The sequence below is a fragment of the Gobio gobio genome (genome assembly GCF_949357685.1).
Source record: "Gobio gobio genome assembly, chromosome: 19".
NCBI lineage: Eukaryota > Metazoa > Chordata > Actinopteri > Cypriniformes > Gobionidae > Gobio > Gobio gobio.
This window is the reverse complement of record NC_137112.1, coordinates 917,790-940,916: the sequence shown is the minus strand read 5'-3', so window position 1 is coordinate 940,916 and position 23,127 is coordinate 917,790. Positions and strand designations below refer to the sequence as shown.

The 23,127-nt window shown below is 45.1% G+C and overlaps 1 protein-coding gene across 1 annotated transcript in view; it reads right to left on the bottom strand.

Annotated features, from left to right (window-relative positions):
- Positions 1-23,127, bottom strand: part of LOC307142878 (nidogen-1-like) — a gene marked incomplete at its 5' end in the record, with an annotated part of 61,550 nt that overhangs the window by 29,915 nt on the left and 8,508 nt on the right. Inside the window, 11 exons of the mRNA XM_079844047.1 lie at positions 1,745-1,870; positions 3,173-3,316; positions 3,404-3,532; positions 5,537-5,674; positions 12,203-12,436; positions 13,377-13,577; positions 16,621-16,872; positions 16,954-17,094; positions 19,186-19,484; positions 22,212-22,444; positions 22,567-22,866. Coding sequence (XP_079700173.1) covers positions 1,745-1,870; positions 3,173-3,316; positions 3,404-3,532; positions 5,537-5,674; positions 12,203-12,436; positions 13,377-13,577; positions 16,621-16,872; positions 16,954-17,094; positions 19,186-19,484; positions 22,212-22,444; positions 22,567-22,866 — 2,197 coding nt within the window. The remainder of the gene's footprint in view (positions 1-1,744; positions 1,871-3,172; positions 3,317-3,403; positions 3,533-5,536; positions 5,675-12,202; positions 12,437-13,376; positions 13,578-16,620; positions 16,873-16,953; positions 17,095-19,185; positions 19,485-22,211; positions 22,445-22,566; positions 22,867-23,127) is intronic.

The following is a 23,127-nucleotide window of genomic DNA, read 5'->3' as shown; positions in this document are numbered from 1 at the left end:
TAAAGTTGCCAGAATAATAATAATTCGCTGTTTGTTAATTGGCCAGAGGAGAACTGCCCCCCCGACTGAGCCTGGTTTCTCCAAGGTTTATTTTCCTCCATTCTGCTCCTGATGGGGTTTGGTTTTCTTGCCACTGTCGCCTCTGGCTTGGCGTGCTCAGTTGGAGACACTACATGTTCAACTAAACATCGAAATAAATCTAATTAATAAACTAAATTAACCATTTAAACTAAATTACTGATCGAATTATTGATCTAAAGCCCACACTGTCACTGTATTGAAATGAACTGATGACATCAGCGTTTTCTCCAGAATGGCTGTACGGCTGAATAAAATTATGCTGCATTATTTTGCTGTTTAACACTGTGAAGCTGTTCTGAAACAATCTGCAGTGTTAAAAGCGCTATATAAATAAAGTTGCCTTGACTTGGATCATTGATGGACAGAAACTCCTCATTGTTCTCCAGCTCAACACAGTTAGTCTGATTGTGTGAATCTGCTGTTGTTGATTTACCCAGAATGCCATGTTTTACCGCCTCATATGATCTCGCCCACTGCAGTGTGAACAAGTGTCTCATAGTAGCGCCCAGACAACATCACAACATCACTTTAACACACACACATGTGTGTGAGAGGATCAAACACACACACACACACGCATGAGCGGAAGAACCGGAAGCGCTCGCGGCAGAATAAAAGCTCCGCCCACTCACGAGTCAAGACACGCCTTTGTTCTGAAACATTACACACTGTGCCTTTAAACACAAATCACACACACACACACACACACACACACACACAATCCTCCATAATATAATGTAGCTGTAGCGCCTGCTCTGGCAGCTGATTGGCTGTGCCCTTAGGAAACATCATTAGTGCTTTCCTGTCGTCAGATCTCTCTGATGCTGTGATTCGTCCCTCATTAGCTCAGCGTGATTGGATGAGACACGTGTTGATGTTCGTGCTTCTGAAGACAGACGACAACACTAGAGAATGTGTTGGGCTGTAATTATCACGGCGTCAGAGACACGACATCTGTCCTCAAATTAGGAGAACACGACACACTCGACAGAAACACACACACACACACACACACACACACACAGAAGGGCTGGGAAGTATGTGCCGCGGGGGAAACTGTGCCGAGGCGTCTCACGGGACGAGCCAAGATATTTCATCTCTTTATATTCACACAGAAGTAAGACTTTTATTCTGCCGCGAGCGCTTCCGCTTCTTCCGCTCATGCGTGTGTGTGTGTGTGTTTGATCCTCTCACACACATGTGAGTGTGTTAAAGTGATGTTGTCTCGGCGCTACTATGAGACACTTGTTCACACTGCAGTGAGCGAGATCATATGAGGCGGGAAAACATGGCATTCTGGGTAAATCAACAACAGCAGATTTACACAATCAGACTAACTGTGTTGAGCTGGAGAACAATGAGCAGTTTCTGTCCATCAATGATCCAAACAGTGGCTAATAAAACACAGCGGATATTAGTGTTGCCATGGTTACTGCACAATAACACGCGGGGATGATGTCACTGATGGGCGGCGCACACACACGGGCCGTGTCCTGGGGAAAATCACTGATTTACACATTCACATTTGGGATAAAGTCAACACAATATAGTGGATATTAGAATCCTAAAATCTTACACACTGCAGCTTTAATGAGAGCAACCTGCTGTATATTCTGGTTCATTCTGAAAAGTGAAGTGAACTCATGCCATCCCATCATCATACCAGATCCAGGTGTGCAGCTGAAGCCATCGCCATGGAAACCTGGCCGACACTGACAGGTGAAAGAGCCCTGGGTGTTGAAGCAGACGCCATCACTATGGCAACGGCCCGGCTGGCACTCATCAACATCTGCATGAGAGAGAGAGATAGAGAGAGAGAGAGAGAGAGAGAGAGAGGATGTACAGATAAAGGACTCTATATGAAGGAATGCACATCTGCTGTGTGTTAAAGAGGCGTGTCTGTCCGGCGTTGCTCAAACATACATGTGTGCAGCACACACACACACACACACACACACACACACACACACACACACACACACACACACACACACACACACACACACACAGGATAGGAGTGATGAATGACCAGCTCACAGCTGTGGCGCACGGGTCTGAGCATTTCCTGTCTCTCTGGGGTCCGGCTGTCTGCTCAGGACCAGGATTCACACATTACTGGAGAAACCCTGATTTATGGACCCGGACGAGCCCTTGGGGCGTTTACATGTTCTGAGTGTTTAACCTCTAATGGAGAGAGGCTGAGACAGCAGAAAAATCCTGGGGTGGATCTGTGTGTGTGTGTGTGTGTGTGTGTGTGTGTGTGTGTGTGTGTGTGTGTGTGTGTGTGTGTGTGTGTGTGTGTGTGTGTGTGGACTAGTAATCCCTACGTTATGGGGACAAAATGTCCCCACAAAGATGGCAATATTCGAAATCCTCGTCCTTGTGGGGACATTTTTAGGTCCCCATGAGGAAAACATCTTATAAATCAGACTAAGTGATGTTTTTTGAAAATGTAAAAATGCAGAATGTCTCCTGTGAGGGTTAGGTTTAGGGGCAGTGTGTGTGTGTGTGTGTGTGTGTGTGTGTGTGATGGGTAGGTTTAGGGGCAGTGTGTGTGTGTGTGTGTGATGGGTAGGTTTAGGGGCAGTGTGTGTGTGTGTGTGTGATGGGTAGGTTTAGGGGCAGTGTGTGTGTGTGTGTGTGTGTGTGTGTGATGGGTAGGTTTAGGGGCAGGGGCAGTGTGTGTGTGTGTGTGTGTGTGTGATGGGTAGGTTTAGGGGCAGGGGCAGTGTGTGTGTGTGTGTGTGTGTGTGTGATGGGTAGGTTTAGGGGCAGGGGCAGTGTGTGTGTGTGTGTGTGTGTGTGTGATGGGTAGGTTTAGGGGCAGTGTGTGTGTGTGTGTGTGTGTGTGTGTGTGTGATGGGTAGGTTTAGAGGCAGGGGCAGTGTGTGTGTGTGTGTGTGTGTGTGTGTGTGTGTGTGTGTGTGTGTGTGTGTGTGTGTGTGATGGGTAGGTTTAGGGGCAGGGGCAGTGTAGGCGGATAGAATATACGGTATGTACGGTATAAAAACCAATACGCCTATGGAAAGTCCCCATAAAACATGAAAACCCAACATGAGTGTGTGTGTGTGTGTGTGTGAGTGTGTGTTACCGTGACAGGCGCGTCCGTCTCCGGTGAAGCCCGGCAAACAGGAGCAGACGTAGGACGAGTCTCCGGTGTAACTGCATCTGGATCGCTCAGGAGCGTCACAGTCGTGCGTTCCTCTCTGACAGTGATCCACGGGACGCTCCGATTCTGCAAACACACACCAGCTGATCACACACACACTCACGAGCCGCTCAGACACACACTCACGAGCCGCTCATCAGGAGTGTTTCTCACCGACGCAGGTCCGTCCGTCGCTGGCGAACTGAAAGCCGTCCACACACTCGCAGCGGAAGCTTCCCGGCTGGTTGATGCAGACGCTGTAAGAGCCGCAGATCTCAGCGTCTTCTGAACACTCGTCAACATCTGAGCAACAACACAACACAGAGTTATACACTCACCTAAAGGATTATTAGGAACACCTGTTCAATTTCTCATTAATGCAATTATCTAATCAACCAATCACATGGCAGTTGCTTCAATGCATTTAGGGGTGTGGTCCTGGTCAATCTCCTGAACTCCACACTGAATGTCGGAATGGGAAAGAAAGGGGATTTAAGCAATTTTGAGCGTGGCATGGTTGTTGGTGCCAGACGGGCCGGTCTGAGTATTTCACAATCTGCTCAGTTACTGGGATTTTCACGCACAACCATTTCTAGGGTTTACAAAGAAGGGTGTGAAAAGGGAAAAACATCCAGTATGCGGCAGTCCTGTGGGAGAAAATGCCTTGTTGATGCTAGAGGTCAGAGGTCATGGGCCGACTGATTCAAGCTGATAGAAGAGCAACTTTGACTGAAATAACCACTCGTTACAACCGAGGTCTGCAGCAAAGCATTTGTGAAGCCACAACACACACAACCTTGAGGCGGATGGGCTACAACAGCAGAAGACCCCACCGGGTACCACTCATCTCCACTACAAATAGGAAAAAGAGGCGACAATTTGCACCAAAATTGGACAGTTGAAGACTGGAAAAATGTTGCCTGGTCTGATGAGTCTGGATTTCTGTTGAGACATTCAGATGGTAGAGTCAGAATTTGGCGTAAACAGAATGAGAACATGGATCCATCATGCCTTGTTCCCACTGTGCAGGCTGGTGGTGGTGGTGTAATGGTGTGGGGGATGTTTTCTTGGCACACTTTAGGCCCCTTAGTGCCAATTGGGCATGGTTTAAATGCCACGGCCTACCTGAGCATTGTTTCTGCCCATGTCCATCCCTTTATGAGCACCATGTCCCCATCCTCTGATGGCTACTTCCAGCAGGATAATGCACCGTCACAAAGCTCCAATCATTTCAAACTGGTTTCTTGAACATGACAATGAGTTCACTGGACTAAAATGGCCCCACAGTCTCCAGATCTCAACCCAATAGAGCATCTTTGGGATGTGGTGGAACGGGAGCTTCGTGCCCTGGATGTGCATCCCACAAATCTCCATCAACTGCAGATGCTCTCCTATCAATATGGCCAACATTTCTAAAGAATGCTTTCAGCAGCTTGTTGAGTCAATGCCACGTAGAATTAAGGCAGTTCTGAAGGCGAAAGGGGGTCAAACACAGTATTAGTGTGTGTTCCTAATAATCCTTTATGTGAGTGTATAGTGAAAACACAATATTCTATAGACACAATATCAACCGAAGCGCATTTGTGAGGCCTGACTCTCAGTCTCCGCTCTAATTCATCCCAAAGGTGTTCTATCGGGTTGAGGTCAGGACTCTGTGCAGGCCAGTCCAGTTCCTCCACACCAAACTCGCTCATCCATGTCTTTATGGAGACGCTTTAAACACTGGAGCAGTCATGCTGGGACAGGAATGGGCCGTCCCCAAACTGGTCCCACAAAGTTGGGAGCATGAAATTGTCCAAAATGTCTTGGTGAAGCATTAAGAGTTCCTTTCACTGGAACTAAGGGGCCAACCACTGAAAAACAACCCCACCTCATAAAACTTTACACTTGGCACAATGCATTCAGGCAAGTTCCATTCTCCCAGACTCGTCCATGGGATTGTCAGACAGAGAAGTGTGATTGGTCACTCCAGACAACTCGTCTCCACGTAGATTTGATGTTGACTTCACTAAATCACTGTGTTTGTGTGTGTTTTCTCTGATAAGCGGTAGATTTAGATCTTGAGGCCACTTCTCATGAATTAAACTCTGTATAAACAGTCTCTTCCGCCGCGTGTTTGCATTGGCTCCTCGTCCCGTCTGTGAACCAGCAGCTTCTTTGAAGTCAAATTCAATTATAATACAATTTCAACAGCTAAGATTTATCAGAGCTGAGAGTAACGAGGGTTCTTCAGTAACTCAACGCAGATGTTTGAACTCTGTTTCCTGTTAATAACACAAACATACAGAAGGATTGAGCGGTGGTTACCGTAACAAACCCGTCCGTCTCCAGTGAATCCCGAGGCGCATTCGCAGGTGAAGTCTTTGCCTTGAGCCGGGCGGCAGACGGCGTTGGTGTCGCAGCCGTGTCTGCCGGTGAAACAGGGGTTTTGCTCGGGGATTCCACCTGGAAACACATGCAGAGCATCTGCGTTCACTTACAAACCACAATGCATATACATATTAAACCACATCAAAAGCTGCAGCACGACCACAGAGCCCAACTCTCTTCTGAATCATAAAACACTTGTAAAGCTCTTTCATTTATTCATGAAAACTCATGCAAACTAACCAAAAATACTACTTCCTTTTTTAACCCTGTTATTTATATGCATCATGTAACTGTGGAGGTGAAGCGTCACCAAATACAAAAGCACCACATAATGAATTAATAACTCCAACCTACAACTACTATAATTACGAACAGCTTATCCACATTTCGTTAAGCCTGTGTTGAGTTAGTGTTGAGGATTTAAACCAATGTTGAGTTAGTGTTGAGGAGTTAATCCAGTGTTGAGTTAGTATTGAGGACTTAAACCAATGTTGAGTTAGTGTTGAGGAGTTAATCCAGTGTTGAGTTAAGCCAATGTTGAGTTAGTGTTGAGGAGTTAATCCAGTGTTGAGTTAGTGTTGAGTTAAGCCAGTGTTGCGGTCAACCAGTGTTGTGTTAAACCAGTGTTGGTTAATCCAGTGTTGAGTTAGTGTTGAGTTAATTCAGTGTTGAGTTAGTGTTGAGTTACTCCAGTGTTGAGTTAGTGTTGAGTTAATCCAGTGTTGAGTTTGTGTTGAGTTAAGCCAGTGTTGGGTTAGTGTTGAGTTAATCCAGTGTTGAGTTAGTGTTGAGGAGTTAATCCAGTGTTGAGTTAGTGTTGAGTTAAGCCAGTGTTGAGTTAGTGTTGAGTTAATCCTGTGTTGAGTTAGTGTTGAGTTAAGCCAGTGTTGAGTTAGTGTTGAGTTAATCCAGTGTTGAGTTAGTGTTGAGTTAATCCAGTGTTGAGTTAATGTTGAGTTAAACCAGTGTTGAGTTAATCCAGTGTTGAGTTAGTGTTGAGTTAAACCAGTGTTGAGTTAGTGTTGAGTTAATCCAGTGTTGAGTTACTGTTGAGTTAATCCAGTGTTGAGTTTGTGTTGAGGAGTTAATCCAGTGTTGAGTTAGTGTTGAGTTAAGCCAGTGTTGCGTTAGTGTTGAGTTAATCCAGTGTTGAGTTAGTGTTGAGTTAAGAAAGTGTTGAGTTAGTGTTGAGTTAAGCCAGTGTTGAGTTAGTGTTGAGTTAATCCAGTGTTGAGTTAGTGTTGAGTTAAACCAGTGTTGAGTTAATCCAGTGTTGAGTTAGTGTTGAGTTAATCCAGTGTTGAGTTTGTGTTGAGGAGTTAATCCAGTGTTGAGTTAGTGTTGAGTTAAGCCAGTGTTGAGTTAATCCAGTGTTGAGTTAGTCTTGAGTTAAGCCAGTGTTGAGTTTGTGTTGAGTTAAGCCAGTGTTGGGTTAGTGTTGAGTTAATCCAGTGTTGAGTTAGTGTTGAGGAGTTAATCCAGTGTTGAGTTAGTGTTGAGTTAAGCCAGTGTTGAGTTAATCCAGTGTTGAGTTAGTCTTGAGTTAAGCCAGTGTTGAGTTAGTGTTGAGTTAATCCAGTGTTGAGTTAGTGTTGAGTTAATCCAGTGTTGAGTTAGTGTTGAGTTAATCCAGTGTTGAGTTAGTGTTGAGTTAAACCAGTGTTGAGTTAGTGTTGAGTTAAACCAGTGTTGAGTTTTCTGTAAAGCTGGTATGAAACATTGTGAAAAGCACATTATAAATAAAATTGAAGAAGCACATTTGGGTCTTTCAGAGCTTAAAACTGTTAACCTGAAATAAAGAACCTGATGATGGATGTTTCTTCTGAAACAGAGACATGTCACGGGACGCACAGATCTGCCGACAGATGTTCGTGCTCTAGAGCTGTGGTTTAACTCGGAACAGCTTACATGAACCAGCACTTTAACCCAGAACACACAAACATCAGCGGGAGACGGAGTTAAATCACACATATGAACTTCACTAACAGCTGCACTGCTGTCTACAACTGGCTGAGTCACACAGAGTAGTAAACAAGATATACTAGTGGTCAAACAAAGATGTTTTTTTGAAAGACAATACTTATATTCATCAAGGGCGCATTAAAAAGTGACACTTATAATGTTACAAAAGATTCTATTTTTGAACTTTCTATTCAACAAAGAATCCTGAAAAATAAAATGTATCAGTTTCCTCAAAAATACAAAACTGTTTCCAATATTGATAATAATCATAAATGTTTCTTGAGCAGCCGTTTTTACTGCAATTGGATCAAATAAATGCAGCCTTGGTGACCAGAAGATACTCTTTGAAAACCGATAGTGTGGAGTTAGTGTTGAGCTAAGCCGTGTTGAGTTAAGCCAGTGTTTAGTTAGTGTTGAGCTAAGCCGTGTTGAGTTAGTGTTGAGGAGTTAAACCAGTGTTGAGTTAGTGTTGAGGAGTTAAACCAGTGTTGAGTTAGTGTTGAGGAGTTAAACCAGTGTTGAGTTAGTGTTGAGGAGTTAAACCAGTGTTGAGTTAGTGTTGAGGAGTTAAACCAGTGTTGAGCTAGTGTTGAGGAGTTAAACCAGTGTTGAGCTAAGCCAGTGTTGAGTTAGTGTTGAGTTAGTGTTGAGGGGTTAAGCCAGTGTTTAGTTAGGGTTGAGGAGTTAAACCAGTGTTGAGCTAAGCCAGTGTTGAGTTAGTGTTGAGCTAAGCCAGTGTTGAGCTAAGCCAGTGTTGAGTTAGTGTTGAGGAGTTAAACCAGTGTTGAGCTAAGCCAGTGTTGAGTTAGTGTTGAGCTAAGCCAGTGTTGAGTTAGTGTTGAGGGGTTAAGCCAGTGTTGAGTGAGTGTTGAGGAGTTAAACCAGTGTTGAGTTGGTGTTGAGGGGTTAAACCAGTGTTGAGCTAAGCCAGTGTTGAGTTAGTGTTGAGGAGTCAAACCAGTGTTGAGCTAGTGTTGAGGAGTTAAACCAGTGTTGAGCTAAGCCAGTGTTGAGTTAGTGTTGAGTTAGTGTTGAGGAGTCAAACCAGTGTTGAGTTAGTGTTGAGGAGTCAAACCAGTGTTGAGCTAGTGTTGAGGAGTTAAACCAGTGTTGAGCTAAGCCAGTGTTGAGTTAGTGTTGAGTTAGTGTTGAGGAGTTAAACCAGTGTTGAGTTAGTGTTGAGGAGTTAAACCAGTGTTGAGTTAGTGTTGAGGAGTTAAACCAGTGTTGAGTTAGTGTTGAGGAGTTAAACTAGTGTTGAGTTAGTGTTGAGGAGTTAAACCAGTGTTGAGGTAGTGTTGAGGAGTTAAACCAGTGTTGAGTTAGTGTTGAGGAGTCAAACCAGTGTTGAGTTAGTGTTGAGTTAGTGTTGAGGAGTTAAACCAGTGTTGAGTTAGTGTTGAGGAGTTAAACCAGTGTTGAGGAGTTAAACCAATGTTTAGTTAGTGCTGAGGAGTTAGTGTTGAGGAGTTAAACCAGTGTTGAGGTAGTGTTGAGGAGTTAAACCAGTGTTTAGTTAGTGTTGAGGAGTCAAACCAGTGTTGAGTTAGTGTTGAGGAGTCAAACCAGTGTTGAGCTAGTGTTGAGGAGTTAAACCAGTGTTGAGCTAAGCTAGTGTTGAGTTAGTGTTGAGTTAGTGTTGAGGAGTTAAACCAGTGTTTAGTTAGTGTTGAGGAGTTAAACCAGTGTTGAGTTAGTGTTGAGGAGTTAAACCAGTGTTGAGTTAGTGTTGAGGAGTTAAACCAGTGTTGAGTTGGTGTTGAGGAGTTAAACCAGTGTTGAGTTAGTGTTGAGGAGTTAAACCAGTGTTGATTTAGTGTTGAGGAGTTAAACCAGTGTTGAGCTAAGCCAGTGTTGAGTTAGTGTTGAGTTAGTGTTGAGGGGTTAAGCCAGTGTTTAGTTAGGGTTGAGGAGTTAAACCAGTGTTGAGCTAAGCCAGTGTTGAGTTAGTGTTGAGCTAAGCCAGTGTTGAGCTAAGCCAGTGTTGAGTTAGTGTTGAGGAGTTAAACCAGTGTTGAGCTAAGCCAGTGTTGAGTTAGTGTTGAGCTAAGCCAGTGTTGAGTTAGTGTTGAGGGGTTAAGCCAGTGTTGAGTGAGTGTTGAGGAGTTAAACCAGTGTTGAGTTGGTGTTGAGGGGTTAAACCAGTGTTGAGCTAAGCCAGTGTTGAGTTAGTGTTGAGGAGTCAAACCAGTGTTGAGCTAGTGTTGAGGAGTTAAACCAGTGTTGAGCTAAGCCAGTGTTGAGTTAGTGTTGAGTTAGTGTTGAGGAGTCAAACCAGTGTTGAGTTAGTGTTGAGGAGTCAAACCAGTGTTGAGCTAGTGTTGAGGAGTTAAACCAGTGTTGAGCTAAGCCAGTGTTGAGTTAGTGTTGAGTTAGTGTTGAGGAGTTAAACCAGTGTTGAGTTAGTGTTGAGGAGTTAAACCAGTGTTGAGTTAGTGTTGAGGAGTTAAACCAGTGTTGAGTTAGTGTTGAGGAGTTAAACTAGTGTTGAGTTAGTGTTGAGGAGTTAAACCAGTGTTGAGGTAGTGTTGAGGAGTTAAACCAGTGTTGAGTTAGTGTTGAGGAGTCAAACCAGTGTTGAGTTAGTGTTGAGTTAGTGTTGAGGAGTTAAACCAGTGTTGAGTTAGTGTTGAGGAGTTAAACCAGTGTTGAGGAGTTAAACCAATGTTTAGTTAGTGCTGAGGAGTTAGTGTTGAGGAGTTAAACCAGTGTTGAGGTAGTGTTGAGGAGTTAAACCAGTGTTTAGTTAGTGTTGAGGAGTCAAACCAGTGTTGAGTTAGTGTTGAGGAGTCAAACCAGTGTTGAGCTAGTGTTGAGGAGTTAAACCAGTGTTGAGCTAAGCTAGTGTTGAGTTAGTGTTGAGTTAGTGTTGAGGAGTTAAACCAGTGTTTAGTTAGTGTTGAGGAGTTAAACCAGTGTTGAGTTAGTGTTGAGGAGTTAAACCAGTGTTGAGTTAGTGTTGAGGAGTTAAACTAGTGTTGAGTTAGTGTTGAGGAGTTAAACCAGTGTTGAGGTAGTGTTGAGGAGTTAAACCAGTGTTGAGTTAGTGTTGAGGAGTCAAACCAGTGTTGAGTTAGTGTTGAGTTAGTGTTGAGGAGTTAAACCAGTGTTGAGTTAGTGTTGAGGAGTTAAACCAATGTTTAGTTAGTGCTGAGGAGTTAAACCAATGTTTAGTTAGTGTTGAGGAGTTAAACCAGTGTTGAGGTAGTGTTGAGGAGTTAAACCAGTGTTTAGTTAGTGTTGAGGAGTTAAACCAGTGTTGAGTTAGTGTTGAGGAGTTATGCCAGTGTTGAGTTAGTGTTGAGGAGTTAAACCAGTGTTTAGTTAGTGTTGAGGAGTTAAACCAGTGTTGAGTTAGTGTTGAGGAGTCAAACCAGTGTTTAGTTAGTGTTGAGGAGTTAAGCCAGTGTTGAGTTAGTGTTGAGGAGTTAAACCAGTGTTTAGTTAGTGTTGAGGAGTTAAACCAGTGTTTAGTTAGTGTTGAGGAGTTAAACCAGTGTTGAGGTAGTGTTGAGGAGTTAAACCAGTGTTGAGTTAGTGTTAAGGAGTTAAACCAGTGTTTAGTTAGTGTTGAGGAGTTAAGCCAGTGTTGAGTTAGTGTTGAGGAGTTAAACCAGTGTTGAGTTAGTGTTGAGGAGTTAAACCAGTGTTGAGTTAGTGTTGAGGAGTCAAACCAGTGTTGAGTTAGTGTTGAGGAGTTAAACCAGTGTTGAGTTAGTGTTAAGTTAGTGTTGAGGAGTTAAACCAGTGTTGAGTTAGTGTTGAGGAGTTAAACCAGTGTTGAGTTAGTGTTGAGGAGTCAAACCAGTGTTGAGTTAGTGTTGAGGAGTTAAACAAGTGTTGAGTTAGTGTTGAGGAGTTAAACCAGTGTTTAGTTAGTGTTGAGGAGTTAAACCAGTGTTGAGGTAGTGTTGAGGAGTTAAGCCAGTGTTGAGTTAGTGTTGAGGAGTTAAACCAGTGTTGAGTTAGTGTTGAGGAGTTAAACCAGTGTTGAGTTAGTGTTGAGGAGTTAAACCAGTGTTTAGTTAGTGTTGAGGAGTTAAACCAGTGTTGAGTTAGTGTTGAGGAGTCAAACCAGTGTTGAGTTAGTGTTGAGGAGTTAAACCAGTGTTGAGTTAGTGTTTAGGAGTTAAACCAGTGTTGAGTTAGTGTTTAGTTAGTGTTGAGGAGTCAAACCAGTGTTGAGTTAGTGTTGAGGAGTTAAACCAGTGTTGAGTTAGTGTTGAGGAGTTAAACCAGTGTTGAGTTAGTGTTGAGTTAGTGTTGAGGAGTCAAACCAGTGTTGAGTTAGTGTTGAGGAGTTAAACCAGTGTTGAGTTAGTGTTGAGGAGTTAAACCAGTGTTGAGTTAGTGTTGAGGAGTTAAACCAGTGTTGAGTTAGTGTTGAGGAGTCAAACCAGTGTTGAGTTAGTGTTGAGGAGTCAAACCAGTGTTGAGTTAGTGTTGAGGAGTTAAACCAGTGTTGAGTTAGTGTTGAGGAGTTAAACCAGTGTTGAGTTAGTGTTGAGGAGTTAAACCAGTGTTGAGTTACTGTTGGGTTAGTGTTAAGGAGTGTTAAGGAGTGTTGAGTTGTTTTAGCACTATGCATTGAATGTTCACACATCTGCTTTAATTCTATTTTGAGAGTGTAAGTGTCCTCACTGTGGATGGAGCCGATCTTGTTGCTCATGGCGAAGCGGATCAGCTGATTGCTGGAGTCATACATGACGAAGATCTGGTCGACGCTGAGCTGTTGGCTGGCCGGCGTGGAGTGTGTGAGCTCCTCGTGTGGGCAGCTCTGGAAGCGGATGCTCTGCGTCCACAGGTAGCTGTGTGTGTGGACGCTGCCATCAGGCATGCTAACGGTGTAGTCCCGCCGCGAGGACGACGTGATCACTGAGAACCAGACAAAATAACGCCAATCTCCTGTCAATTACTACACTTATTACAATATTCCTAGAATTTAACCCTCTGGTGCTCTTCGGTCATTTTGACCGGAAAATGTTCTGTTTTGAAATGTTAAAAATCACTGCTTCATCGGAATTATATGAAACTTGGTGACTTTTCTTGCATTAGGTATGTAAACACACAAAAAATTGGGGTCATGATTCGAGTATGCTAATTGGTTGTAAAAAAAATACTCCCACTTGTGCTCTTCGGTCAAAAATGACCACCATAGGAAATGAATGGGAAATCTGCAAAAACACAAATTCCCAGAAAAAAAAAATCTATTTTTCTACCAAAACAAAAAAATCTAAAACTTTATAATAAATAGTCTTTGAGATTTTTTAAATATATATTCAAATCCATCAAAAAAAACATTAAATGTGTTCAAAAGAGAACTAGTGAATTCTCAAGCCTCTCCATAGAGACCTCTAGTGGTTACACACATGGTTGCAGGATTTCTTAAATAATTCCAAAAGAGGGGCTAATCTGCCTTCAAAAAAATTTATTTTTAAGGCCTAGTCTCTATTTTAACCTGAAATACTGCAATAATTAAAAAAATATATATATATTACATAATTATTGCATAAATATTGACAAATACCATCAAATCATCTCAAAATACAAAATTAAAAAGAAAAAATATTATTGAAGAAAAACAAATTGCATTGGTTTTACTGGGGTGGAGGAAGTTAAATTTTTAGGTGTCCGGTCACTTATGACGGGGAAGACGACCAATGCAACCCCTAAACCAAGAGCACCAGAGGGATAAATACAGGAATGCAATTGCTATTCATTAGCAACATCATTCACACGCATCTAAACCTTCGATCGACGAGTTTGTTCCTGGTAAACACTTGATTTACGAGCGTGAAGTGGTGATATCTCTTACAGTTGCTGGAGTACTGGTATATCTCGTTGTAGGGGGGGATCTGGACCGTGGCTCCCGGTGGCACCTCAGGGATCCGGCCGTCCAGATGAGTGCTGACCAACAGGTGATCGTGTTCATCGATGCCGCCGAACTCCTGTCTGATGCTCAGCTTCTCGTTGCCAGGCTGGAAGGTGACCTCGGCCTGGCGTGTGAAGACCCCTCCTGTGGACACGGAGAGAAGAAGACTGACCCTGAGCATGTGTTTCCACTTCAGAGGAAGCAGCTGCAGCTCAAACGCTTGAGAACTTCATATCACACAGAGAGGAGAAGGACAGATTCCACGAGGCAATCGTTGATCAATTCAAGCATGTCACCACTTAAATCATAGAAGGAAGATACCGTTTACAGCCAATACAGGCAATTTACCACAGGAAATACATGCTTTCAAAGCTATAGCGTCACCTATGGTCCGATCGCCATAAAAGTATGCATGCTTGTTTAGAATCATATGTTGCATGAAGTTTTTGTTTATGATTTATAGGCTTTTGAGCGTATTTTGCCGAGCCTATTATGTAAATAACCCTGTTATAGCTACCCAAAGGGTGAAGTTAGGGCGTCTAGAGAATTGCACTGCATTGGTTTTATTCAGAAAAACCTAGGACTAGTTTGCAAAAGTAGTTTTTTTGTACATAGTTGCGATATTCAATGAACGATTTGATGGACAGCAGTGGTTCTTGAGGCAAAGTTGTTCAGTATGAGGAGATCTATGAAATTATATGAATATTGTGTGGCTATGTCAAACACCATGTGATTACAGAGGAACATTTTCTGTTTTGAAATTTTAAAAATCACAGCTTCATCAGAATGATATGAAACTTGGTGACTTCTCTGGCATTAGGTATGTAAACACCATAAAACATTGGGGTCATGATTCGAGCATGCTAATTGGTCGTAAAAAAAAAAAGTTGCGTTCATTGTCTTCGGTGTGTGACCGACCATAGGAAATGAATGGGAAATCGGCAAAAACACAAAAATTCTCAGAATATTTGTGTGTACAATCTACAAATCGGCCACAATGCTGAAAAAAAGTACACAGCAGTGAAGGGGTGACACTCTAAAACATCAAGAGTGTGATATTGACACATCCACTCACACACACACACACACACACCTATGAAAAACTGAGCCTATGAACCACATTTGGAATTTTGGTTATAGCCATATTCACATTTTTTCCTGTTATAGCGCCAACAAGTGGACAATTGTGGCATTTTTTTTAATGTGACCTCAGATTTAGCTCATACACGTGTCCCAAGTTTGGTGAAAATATAGCAATTTTTGTAAAAGTGGCCCCGCCCATATGGAACATTTTGGCGACCATTAGCGGGCGAACATGAATTGAAATTTAAACTTTTCTTGATAAATATTGATATTCCCTCTCCAGAGAATATTTCTGCAATGGTTTGGTTCTAACCTTAGACTGGTTCAACATTACTGGAAATTTTGCCTAAACGACGAGCAAAGGATTCCAACGATATAAGACACGCCTAACGGTTTAGGAGTTATGGGCCATTGTGTACTTTTGAGGGGTGTAGCGCCCCCGTCAGGCCGATTGGGACGAGCTTTGGTGTCGTCGTAACTGGTAATATTAAATAAAATGGACAAATGTGGTATTTTGTAGGGGTTGAAACTATTACAATATAAATAGTTCTCTCTAATGTTCAAGAATCCAGATTTGCAAACTAAATCCAGCGGTGTAGAGTCATTAATTGACGACGCTTTGAAGTGACGCTAAAAGGAGCGAGGATATATCATTTCACTTTATTCAATTCCTCCGTCCTTGCGTTTTTCCCTCGCATCCTGAAGGGGTGGAGATAAGACGCGAGGAAAGGAAACGAGGATGCACAAATAAGAATTGAGAAGCACCCAGTCTATGCCGATTTTCAAGTAAAACGGTCTAGGTTGGGTGGTTATAGCCATATTCACGTTTTTTCCTGTTATAGCGCCAACAAGTGGCCAATTGTGGCAATTTTTTTCATGTGACCTCAGATTTAGCTCATACACATGTGTCCCAAGTTTGGTGAAAGTATAGCAATTTTAGTAAAAGTGGCCCTGCCCATATGGGACATTTTGGCGACCATTAGCAAGCGACCATGAATCGAAAATTGATAAATATTGATATTCCCACTCCAGAGAATATTTCTGCAATGGTTTGCTTCTAACCTTGGACTGGTTCAATATACCTGGAAATTTTGCCTGAACGATGAACAAAGGATTCCAACGATATAAGACACGCCTAACGGTTTAGGAGTTATGGGCCATTGTGCACTTTTGAGCGCTGTAGCGCCCCCGTCAGGCCGATTGGGACGAGCTTTGGTGTCATCGTAACTGGTAATATTAAATAAAATATGGACAAATGTGGTATTTTGTAGGGGTTGAAACTATTACAATATAAATAGTTTTCTCTAATGTTCAAGAATCCAGATGTGCAAACTATTTCCAGCGATATAGTCATTAATTGACGACGCTTTGAAGTGACGCTAAAAGGAGCGAGGATATATCATTTCACTTCATTCAATTCCTCCGTCCTCGTGTCTTTTCCTTGCGTCCTTCCCTCGCATCCTGAAGGGGTGGAGATAAGACACGAGGAAAGGAAACGAGGATGCACAAATAAGAATTGAGAAGCACCCAGTCTATGCCGATTTTCAAGTAAAACGGTCTAGGTTGGGTGGTTATAGCCATATTCACGTTTTTTGCTGTTATAGCGCCAACAAGTGGCCAATTGTGGCAATTTTTTTTACGTGACCTCAGATTTAGCTCATACACGTGTCCCAAGTTTGGTGAAAATATAGCAATTTTAGTAAAAGTGGCCCTGCCCATATGGAACATTTTGGCGACCATTAGCAAGCGACAATTAATCGAAAATTGCTAAATATTGATATTCCCTCTCCAGAGAATATTTCTGCAATGGTTTGCTTCTAACCTTGGACTAGTTCGATATACCTGGAAATTTTGCCTGAACGACGAGCAAAGGATTCCAACGATATAAGACACGCCTAACGGTTTAGGAGTTATGGGCCATTGTGTACTTTTGAGCGCTGTAGCGCCCCCGTCAGGCCGATTGGGATGAGCTTTGGTGTCATTGTAGGCGGTGTGAGCACTACCAGCCTTCAAAGTCTCAAGGCTCTACGGCTTACGGTTTGGTCTGACCGATTACTTTTAAGTGATAATTCCAGCTACACTCCTGAAGCCCTAACTGTGTTACCGATGAGGCTGAAGCCGTTGTGATAGTTGGGCTGCTCCAGAGCGAAGGCCCATCCGATGGCCTCTCCGAGAGCCGGGAGCGGCTGTAATGAGGCTCCCACGCTGGCCGGGATGCTGCTGACGGCGATGTACGCCCGGCCGTCATTGGCCACCACATACGAGTGCAGGTCATTGTTGGAGAACTCCACAGGAGACGGAGAACTCCCAACGTAGAGTCTGCCGTTCAGCTTCCCGTTCATCCGCTGAGGTTTGCCTGTGGATTCGGACGACAGCGGCATCATTTACTGCTTCGATATGACCTTTAGGGATTTATCGTTCCAACGTTCCAACCCACCTTCAGCAATGCAATCCTTGCCGTTGCCATAGTAACCAGGTATGCAGTGACAGCAGAACCCGTCTGAATAATCTCGGCATTCGGCGAAGGTGGAGCACTTGTGCTTGTTGCTGGAGCATGTCTCGTAGTTATAAGAAAACACTGTATAATAAAAACAGATTTATTAATATGTATGAAACATAAGACGTACTCAGTATAGACGGTTTCAACGGCAACAACATAAACAAACGTTACTGCGCATGCGTGCTTTTGTGGCCCAAACTTAACTTCTGGTAGACGTCCGCAAAGAATCAATAACAACAGAGGCTGCGTTATCTTTCTTATGCGCTACACTCTAAAAAAAAAGGTTCTATATGGCACCAAAAAAGGTTCTTGACCCGTAATCATAGGGGAACCTTTTTAGTGCTATATAGCACCAATTTTGGTGCTTCAGTGGTTCTTCAGCGGTTCTTTGACGAAGGTGCTATGTAGCACTTCTGAAGAACCGTTGAAGCACCAAAATTGGTGATATATAGCACTAAAAAAGGTTCCCCTATGATTACGAGCCAAGAACTATTTTTGGTGCCATATAGAACCTAGAGTGCATCATCTTTCATTTTAATTGGGCAGCATTATCTTAATTTACATGTTTTTATTGTTTCAGCATGTTTATTATAAATAATATCCCATTTCTGTCTGCAATATAGAGTGGGGGAAACGCCCCCCTTAAAGGGTTAGTTCACCCAAAAATGTAAATTCATACATTAATTACTCGCCCTAATGTCGACCCGTAAGACCGTAGAGAAGAAGATAAATATCTGAAGTTGTGTTCCGAAGATGAACGAAGGTCTTACAGGTTTGGAACGACATGGGGGAGAATACTAATAATGACAGAATTAATATTTTTGGGTGAACTAACCCTTTAAAGACCGTGTAATGCCGTTTTTTGTGCACAGTATCTATAAATGCTTCAATCATGCAATGCATCGGAATAACATGTTTCCTTGTTTCATAAGATTCATGTTGGGAAAGTTAACTTGTAGATAAAGTGCCCTATTTGAGATTGATTGTATGAATGCATCACAAAAAACCCTGTGCTCTATGGGCACTGGCATTAATAGAGGACAAAGCCAAAGTTGTTTTGCACTCCATGATAAAGGCACATTTAAATATTTTGCGGGAAACATAAATACAGAGTAAAAGTGATCCAAAAACCCCACCCACCTGATTACTTCTTGTGGCCTGCGTATTCACAGCGAGTACAAATAGCGATGCAGATTAAGACTAGGCGATTTCCTAGGCAGATATTGACTTGGGACTATATTATGGGGAAGCACAGGCGAAGCACTGCTACTTGGGCGCATCATGAAGCTTCGAAGCGTTATGAATCAGTGAGTCGAATCATGATTCGGATCGCGTGTCAAACTGCCAAACTGCTGAAATTTGGCGATCCAAACTGCTGAATCGACTCACTGATTCATAACGCTCTGAACCGCTGAATCGACTCACTGATTCATAACGCTCTGAACCGCTGAATCGACTCACTGATTCATAACGCTCTGAACCGCTGAATCGACTCACTGATTCATAACGCTTTGAAGCTTCATGATGCCATGTTTTGAAATCGTCATCTCTATATAAGTCGTTATTTAGGGTTTTTTTGCGCACAGAAACTATTCTCGTCTTCATAAAGTTATTGTAGAGCCGCTGTAGTGAGATGGACTTTGTAACTTTAGTCTTTAGTGTCTTTTAAGGGTCTTGAGAGTGTAAAGTTGAGCCAATGGAGGCCTTTCAGAGCATCAGATTTACACTAAAATATCTTCATTTGTGTCTGAAGATGAACGGAGGTCTGACGGGTGTCCAACCACATGAGGCTCAGTCATTAATCACACAATTTACATTTTTGGGTGAACTAACCCTTTAATCTGCATCGCTATTTGTACTCGTTGTGAAAACGCCGGCCACAAGAAGTAATTAGTTGGGGGGGTTTTTTGGATCACTTTTACTCGGCACATGCTAGTGGCAAAATAGGATTCCATTCATTATGCTAAGCTAAGCTAGCGGCGACACTGCCAAACTAAAACAATGCATACACTGAGACAAAAATGCATTTGCCCACATATCTAAATGTAGGAAAGATGTTGAATGAGCCCTATTTATAAAAACGGTGGAGTGTTCCTTTAACTTCGGGCCAGGCTCGTAACCATGGCAACTGTCCGATGAAACTGTCTATAGTCTCCGCTTTCCTCTCACCGTTGACGCTGAGCTCGTCTTCATCGATGATCAGCACCTGCGGGTTCTGCGGGTTCTGCGGCGGTTGCACGTAACGGTACTGAAGCTCGTCCGGGGTGGAGGACTCTGAGAGCGGTTCTGGACGGCTCGTGAGCGGCTCGTACGGAGCCTCGGACCCTGGGACCGGCGGATCAGGAGTGGGTGTGTCCTCCGGCGTGACCTCTGTGACCTCCGTGACCTCTCCGGGCATGATGGAGGTGAACAACGGAGACGTGCCGATCTCGAAGACCCAAATGCCAGGCTGGCCCGAGTTTGTCTCCCTGAGGGGTTGCAAACATTAATATTGGGCACAAATAAAACACAACTAATAATATAATCATAAAATATTGCATGTGTATATACACCGATTAAGCATAACATTATGACCACCTTCCTAATATTGTGACCGGTCGAGGCATGGACTCCACTAGACCCCTGAAGTTGTGAGGTGGATCCTCAATGGATCGGACTTGTTTGTTCAGCACATCCCACAGATGCTCGATTGGATTGAGATGCTTGTTGTTGTGCTCCTCAAAGCATTCCTGAAGCATTTGTGCTTTGTGGCGGCGCATTATCTGCTGAAAGAGCCACAGCCACAGGGAAAACCTGTGGTCCACTGGTCCTTCATGACCCTGTGGCCGGTTCTCCACTGGTCCTCCATGACCCTGTGGCCGGTTCTCCACTGGTCCTTCATGACCCTGTGGCCGGTTCTCCACTGGTCCTTCATGACCCTGTGGCCGGTTCTCCACTGGTCCTTCATGACCCTGTGGCCGGTTCTCCACTGGTCCTTCATGACCCTGTGGCCGGTTCTCCACTGGTCCTCCATGACCCTGTGGCCGGTTCTCCACTGGTCCTCCATGACCCTGTGGCCGGTTCTCCACTGGTCCTCCATGACCCTGTGGCCGGTTCTCCACTGGTCCTTCATGACCCTGTGGCCGGTTCTCCACTGGTCCTCCATGACCCTGTGGCCGGTTCTCCACTGGTCCTCCATGACCCTGTGGCCGGTTCTCCACTGGTCCTCCATGATCCTGTGGCCGGTTTTCCACTGGTCCTCCATGATCCTGTGGCCGGTTCTCCACTGGTCCTCCATGACCCTGTGGCCGGTTCTCCACTGGTCCTCCATGACCCTGTGGCCGGTTCTCCACTGGTCCTTCATGATCCTGTGGCCGGTTCTCCACTGGTCCTTCATGACCCTGTGGCCGGTTCTCCACTGGTCCTTCATGACCCTGTTACCGGTTCTCCACTGGTCCTTCATGATCCTGTGGCCGGTTCTCCACTGGTCCTTCATGACCCTGTGGCCGGTTCTCCACTGGTCCTTCATGACCCTGTGGCCGGTTCTCCACTGGTCCTCCATGACCCTGTGGCCGGTTCTCCACTGGTCCTTCATGATCCTGTGGCCGGTTCTCCACTGGTCCTCCATGACCCTGTGGCTGGTTCTCCACTGGTCCTCCATGACCCTGTGGCCGGTTCTCCACTGGTCCTCCATGACCCTGTGGCTGGTTCTCCACTGGTCCTCCATGACCCTGTGGCCGGTTCTCCACTGGTCCTCCATGACCCTGTGGCTGGTTCTCCACTGGTCCTCCATGACCCTGTGGCCGGTTCTCCACTGGTCCTCCATGACCCTGTGGCCGGTTCTCCACTGGTCATCCATGACCCTGTGGCCGGTTCTCTACTGGTCCTCCATGACCCTGTGGCCGGTTCTCCACTGGTCCTCCATGACCCTGTGGCCGGTTCTCCACTGGTCCTCCATGACCCTGTGGCCGGTTCTCCACTGGTCCTCCATGACCCTGTGGCCGGTTATCCACTGGTCCTTCATGACCCTGTGGCCGGTTATCCACTGGTCCTCCATGACCCTGTGGCCGGTTATCCACTGGTCCTTCATGACCCTGTGGCCGGTTCTCCACTGGTCCTTCATGACCCTGTGGCCGGTTATCCACTGGTCCTTCATGACCCTGTGGCCGGTTCTCCACTGGTCCTTCATGACCCTGTGGCCGGTTCTCCACTGGTCCTCCATGACCCTGTGGCCGGTTCTCCACTGGTCCTTCATGATCCTGTGGCCGGTTCTCCACTGGTCCTCCATGACCCTGTGGCCGGTTCTCCACTGGTCCTTCATGACCCTGTGGCCGGTTCTCCACTGGTCCTTCATGACCCTGTGGCCGGTTCTCCACTGGTCCTTCATGACCCTGTGGCCGGTTCTCCACTGGTCATCCATGACCCTGTGGCCGGTTATCCACTGATCCTTCATGACCCTGTGGCCGGTTCTCCACTGGTCCTTCATGACCCTGTGGCCGGTTCTCCACTGGTCCTTCATGACCCTGTGGCCGGTTCTCCACTGGTCCTTCATGACCCTGTGGCTGGTTCTCCACTGGTCCTCCATGACCCTGTGGCCGGTTCTCCACTGGTCCTTCATGACCCTGTGGCCGGTTCTCCACTGGTCATCCATGACCCTGTGGCCGGTTATCCACTGATCCTTCATGACCCTGTGGCCGGTTCTCCACTGGTCCTCCATGACCCTGTGGCCGGTTCTCCACTGGTCCTTCATGACCCTGTGGCCGGTTCTCCACTGGTCCTTCATGACCCTGTGGCCGGTTCTCCACTGGTCCTTCATGACCCTGTGGCCGGTTCTCCACTGGTCCTCCATGACCCTGTGGCCGGTTCTCCACTGGTCCTCCATGACCCTGTGGCCGGTTCTCCACTGGTCCTCCATGACCCTGTGGCCGGTTCTCCACTGGTCCTTCACTTTTGATAGAGACTGGCCACTGCAGACCGGGAACACCCCACAAGAGCTGCAGTTTTGGAGATGCTCTGACCCAGTCGTCTAGCCGTCACAATCTGGCCCTTGTCAAACTCGCTCAAATCCTTAAGCTTGCCCATTTTACCCACTTCTAACACAAAATGTTCACTTGCTGCCTAATATATCCCACCCACTAACAGAGATCATCAGTGTTATAATGTTATGCCTGTACAAGATTAATGAGACACTAAAAACGATGAGTAAAATGTCTTACTGTGTGAGAGCTCTGACCGACTCCTCGCTGTCCTCAGTGATGCGGTAGTAAGAGCCTTGAGTCTTCGCCCAGCCGAACCAGCCCTGGACCAGGCCCTCACTGAACCCGACCTCCACCCGCACATCTTCCTCCTCCACGAGTGTGGAGCTGAACTGCATCTCCTCCGCGGGATACAGCAGGATGGCATAGGACGCCAAATCCATGTTTGCTACAACCAGTTGGAAAGTATTTCTCTGCAGGAGAAGTTTATAGAATTATTTAAGACTTTATAAATAAATGCGGCTTGACTTGTGGATGTTGGTCTGCTGACTTCTTAACTAATACTTGGGACTGCAAAATGATTTCAGGGACGTACCATGAGCTCAAATCCGTCTCCTCTTCGTTCCCCCTGAGCCGCCACATTCTCCCAGGTGATGATGACGGCGTGAGTGGGTTCGATCCCGTCGTCATTGGGAAACGCTTGGCTAATGTGATCCGCGGCTCTCCGGAGCACATCAGGGCTTTTATCCTGCCGGAAATAGACATACCCGCCGCCGTCTGTGGTGTCCAGATCTCCTAGGAAAGCAGCGATCATGCCAAAGCTGGCCGGCATCTTCCCCAGGTACTCGGACTCATCGCCGGGCACAGCCACAGAGACGAAGCCATTGGTGTTGACCTGCAGAGAGCACAGAACCCTACAGTGAGTACAGGCCAAAACCAGTCTGGATCCGTTTTAAGAGTTTTGAGCGCTTCAACGAGTTCTTTGGATTCATTGGTCAGTTTATAACCTTTGTTATATGTGACTGAATGCACAGGAGGAATATTAGTACTGACCATCTGAACAAACCGCTAACATAATGGTTTACGCTATTGTGCATAACTTTAATGCAATAATACCTCATTGTGGCTTGTTGAGGGGAGGTGAAAAGGAAAAAAA